Source organism: Myotis davidii, unplaced genomic scaffold (genome assembly GCF_000327345.1).
Source record: "Myotis davidii unplaced genomic scaffold, ASM32734v1 scaffold245, whole genome shotgun sequence".
NCBI lineage: Eukaryota > Metazoa > Chordata > Mammalia > Chiroptera > Vespertilionidae > Myotis > Myotis davidii.
In genome coordinates, this window is record NW_006296225.1 from 586,459 (window position 1) to 591,256 (window position 4,798).

The 4,798-nt window shown below is 31.7% G+C and overlaps 1 protein-coding gene across 1 annotated transcript in view; it reads right to left on the minus strand.

Moving 5' to 3' along the window:
- Window positions 1–797: 797 nt before the first annotated feature.
- The window catches only part of AADAC (arylacetamide deacetylase), a 14,153-nt gene continuing 10,152 nt past the window's right edge, over window positions 798–4,798 (minus strand). The window contains exon 5 of the mRNA XM_006771133.2: window positions 798–2,315. Within this exon, the coding sequence (XP_006771196.1) occupies window positions 1,719–2,315 (597 nt within the window). The 3' untranslated portion in view covers window positions 798–1,718. The remainder of the gene's footprint in view (window positions 2,316–4,798) is intronic.

Below are 4,798 nucleotides of genomic sequence, written 5' to 3' on the forward strand. Positions count from 1 at the left end.
TGTTTTTCTCTGCTACAGAAAATTTCAGCTGCCACTTGTTATAAAGTTTTCAATATACTTTCTTCCAGTCTTGTCTTTTTGTAGCTCTTTCAGGAACTGCACTAGCTTATGCATCTCTGTTTGACTGCATTAGTCTATTTTTAAAAATATATTTTATTGATTTTTTACAGTGAGAAAGGGAGAAGGATAGTGAGTTAGAAACATCGATTCAGCTGCCTCCTGCACACTCCCTACTGGGGATGTGCCCGCAACCAAGCTACACACCCTTGATCAAAATCGAACCTGGGACCCTTCAGTCTGCAGGCCAACGCTCTATCCACTGAGCCAAACCAGTTAGGGCTGCATTAGTCTTATACATTCATTTTAGGCATTAAAATGTGTCCAAGTTATTTTTTTCAAACTAGAAAAAGGACTGACTTGTAAATAAAATTATTAACTATTTCAATGTAATTTCCAATTAAGATTTATAAAAATATCACAAAGCTCCCGCTTTCTTCATGAAATATTCAAATACACACATTACAATGGCACACCAGTGTTCAAAAAATCATTTGTACTAAGTCAGTCTGTTGACAGTGCCTAGACTGTGTTTTTTGTATAATACTGGAAATAGTCCACACAGCTGACACTACAATACAATGATAGCGCTTATATGAAGCAACAGTTCAAGTAAAATGTAGTCCTATCTAAAAAAAATAAAACTCATAGAAGTTTTAAAATTTTGGTTTTTATATTTAGATCAATGAGTCACTTTGAGTTAATTTTTGTATATAATGTGAAGTAAGTCGAGGTCAGGGTTAAGGGTATTTTTATATGAATATTCAAATGTTCACTCACCCTTTAAAATATATATAACACTTTTGGAATTGAATTACATTGGCAACTTTATCTCAACAATTGACTCTAAATATATGAAACGGTTTCTGGATTCTGTTGTATTATCTAGTTGCTTATCTGTATTGAAATACCATACCATCATGACTATGGTAGCGTTATATTGTTTTGCAATCTGTAAATCCACCAAATTTGTTTCTTCAAGACAAAAATCATGTTTTTTGATATCCATTTTATTTCCATACATATTTTGTAATAAACGTGGCATTTTCTTTAAAACAAACAGTCTACATTATTCATTTCTTATAGCTGTAATTTATAGCCTTAGTTTTTTGATTGTCTAACTCTAATAGTATTATTTTTGAGAAAAAGGGTTTAAACAAACACATCTGGCTTGTAAAATACCAGCGCTTTTACTGAAATGAATTTAGTGCCTTAAAACAACCTTGCAGGTCACTAATATGACTTCTGTGCCAACTGTTTTTCAAAGTATTTGCTTCAATATAATGCCACCTATTACTATAAAATCCACTTCTTAATGTGAGCAAGCCTATTTTGTTCTAGGATACCAAAATTAATATCAGTGGTCTCTTAGGCACTTTAGTAGCAAGAAAAAATATTTAAGAATGTAGACATTTTCTAAGATACAGATGTGAGTAAACAACACTTAGAATAAAGAATAGAGAAGAATCCACTCAGTAAAAAAGCAAACAAAACAAACAAATAAACAAAAAACCCCAAACAACAACAAGATCACGTGGTTCAGAGGATCTTAGAAAGGTCACGAGTGATAAAGAGAAATTTAAACATAACCTTTTGAATCTCACTCATTTGTGTTATATTTGAGGCTTATATATTTTTATAAACCACTGCTAAGATTTTTACTATAGATTTTCACTTAGCCAACTCAGATACTGATTTTCTACTTTAAGTCCAATTTTAAATCCAGGAATGGAAATTAGTCCATGGAATCCACCCTCAACGTGGTTATGGGTCACCCTCACTCCAGCATTCCGAAGTCGGGTGACGTACATGATTCCATCATCTCTTAAAACATCATATTGACAGGTGATTACATAGGTCAAGGGTAAGTTACGCAACTTGTTGTCATCAGCCAATAAGGGGGCTGCCCTTACATCTAGAAACCCTGGATACTTTCTAGCTAGCTCAGAAGGACCATGAATTGGACTGTTATAAAAGTGCCCTTTCTTAAAATTCTCTGGGAGCAAAGAGCTCCAATTAACAAACTTGAAGAGGTAGCTTGATTCCACTGGTACATGTTGATTGATGAACATGGCTTTTTCAAGTGATCTGTCTGTGGTAAAGTATTCACTCCAAAACCTGACCATGAGTGATTTGGGCAGAGGTGGAATCTGCGAGTTTTCCCGTAAAGATGGTAAATCCATATCAAGAGTCTGAACGGCAGGATAAATTAAAGACTGGATCTTGAGTTTGATCTTGACGTCTGGATCATCTATGAGCTGAAAATTATTTAAAGTAAGTTGTTGAAATAATAATTTTTACTAATAGTATATATTTTCATTTATGAGGCTAATATGACACATTCAAAATTTCAAAAAGATAGTCAGAAATAATAAAAAATATATCTCAAAGAACTTGCCAATTTTCAATATTATACCTAAGATTCAGTATCTACACTTAAATACTATAAATATAAACAAAACAATTTGTACTACTCTCCTCATGGGTGGGGAAAAAGACTAATATGTGATTAGTCAGTCATAAATACCATGTTTCTCTGAAAAAAACTGAAGAGTGTACATATTTTCCCCATTCTCTGGCATATTTTATATTTATTTTGGATTTATTTCTTCTTAAATGTCTCAAGCAAATTGCCAGTGAAGTTTCTTACTGGAACTATTTTTTTTTATTATTTATGTAATTTATTTTGTGATTATAAAATGACAGGTTTTCATTTCTTATCCTGTTTTGCATGATATATTTTTTATTTTTTAATTCAATTAAAATATTATTAGATGTTTTAATTTCAAAGTTGTTCAAATATTGCTTTTAAGAATTACAATGTGCATTCTTAACTCATTAAAGACTATTTTTTTATGTCTGAAGAGTTGTCCCTTTCTCAATCCTGACATTTGTACCTAACTTTTGTTATTCCTCAATTGTCTTTTCAGAGAATTAAAATTCTAGTAGTCCTTTCAAAGAATTAACTTTTTGCTTTTTGTTATATTTACTCTGAGCTTGTTTGAATATCATAATTTCTGTTCTTGTCATTATCTTCATTTTGTTGACTTTATTTCTTAAGTCAGATGCTTATTTCAGCCTTCCTTATTTTCTAACGTGCTTTTGAGAAAGTACAATTTGCTATAAATATAGTTCTAAATGTAGAGAACATGTGAAAAGATGCATTCTTTTAAATAGTGACTCATAGGTTTTTAGTCTATTTTTTAAAATTTCCAAATTTCCATAGAAGCATATGTTATTTGTCTTTTTCTTGTTGATTTCCCACATTATTTCATTATAGTAAAAGTCCAAATGTTGCACAATTTAAATTCTGTGATTTTTTTGAGACTGGCTTTTTTATGGCCCAGTACTTGGTTGAATTTTAAATATGATCACATGTACTTGCTTATTTGCCTGTTCCACTGAATGAAACATTGATTGTTATTCCACTCCTCTCTACATTTGTTATTTTTGCCCACTGTTTTCTTCATCGCTAAAAGTATTATTATTAAACCTCTTGTTGTGGTCATAAACTTGTGTTTTCTCCTGTCATTCTTTTATGTATTTAATGTTATTAAATCCATATAGATTTAGAGTTTTATTTCCTTGGCCATTGAAACCTTTTCTGAAATGATGTGATCTTATTTATCTAGCAATTCTTTTAAATGTTATTACAGTGTGTACATTTTCCATCCATTTGCTTTCAAATTTTCTGCTTACTTATTTTTTAGTCTGATAATCTTCATACTACAGCAAGATCATTTAGAACACAAATGGTTATAATTACTGAAATAATTAGTTGTGACCTACCACCTTCTTTGGGCATCTTCTTTTTCTTTTTTCTCTATTTTTTGCATTCTTTCAGGTTGGTTGATTTTTCATATTTTTTTTCCTGTAGTCGGTTATGTTATACCCTGTTTTTATTCTTTAATTGATTACCCTAAACATTAAAATATGTATTCTTAACTTCTCAAAGACTAATGAACTTATCAAAAGCCAATTCTAAGTCTTTATTTCTTTTTAGATGATAAAAAATACCTTATAAGATTTAAAATCTATCCTCTCCTTAACTTATAGTTTTCTTTGTCATATTCTAATTCTATATATATCTTATTATTTTAAAATATTCAAGTTTATTAAGATTTACTCACATTTTACCACATTCTTCCTCTTTGCTTCTTCCTGCATGTTAAAATTTCATCTGCATTTTCATTTCATCTGAAATACTTTACTCAAAGTAGTCTTAGGGTGTTCCATTAATAGCAAGTTCTCTTAGTTTTAGCTTATCTGAATGTTTCTTTTTCTCCTTCATTCTTTTTTTTTAAATCTTTATTGTAGAGAGTATTACAAATGTTTTTCTTTGTTTCCCCCATTGCCCCCACCCACCTGGTTCCTGCCCTGCCCCACGCCTTCGCCTTCACCACTCTATTGTCTGTGTCCTTAGGAAATGCATATATGTATATGAATTTTTTGGTTAATCTTTTCCTGCCCCTCCCCCCCAATCCCTCTCCCTCTGAGATTCATTGATCTGTTCCTTGTTTCCATGCCTCTAGTACTATTTTATTCATCAGTTTATTTTGTTCATTGGATTCCTTGTCTGTTTATTTTGATTTTTAGATGCAATTGCTGATAGATAGTATTTATTTCTCTCCTCCTCCTCCTCCTCCTCCTCCTCCTCCACCTTCTTCTTCTTCTCCTTCTCCTTCTCCTTCTCCTTCTCCTTCTCCTTCTCCTTCTCCTTCTCCTTCTCCTTCTCCTTCTC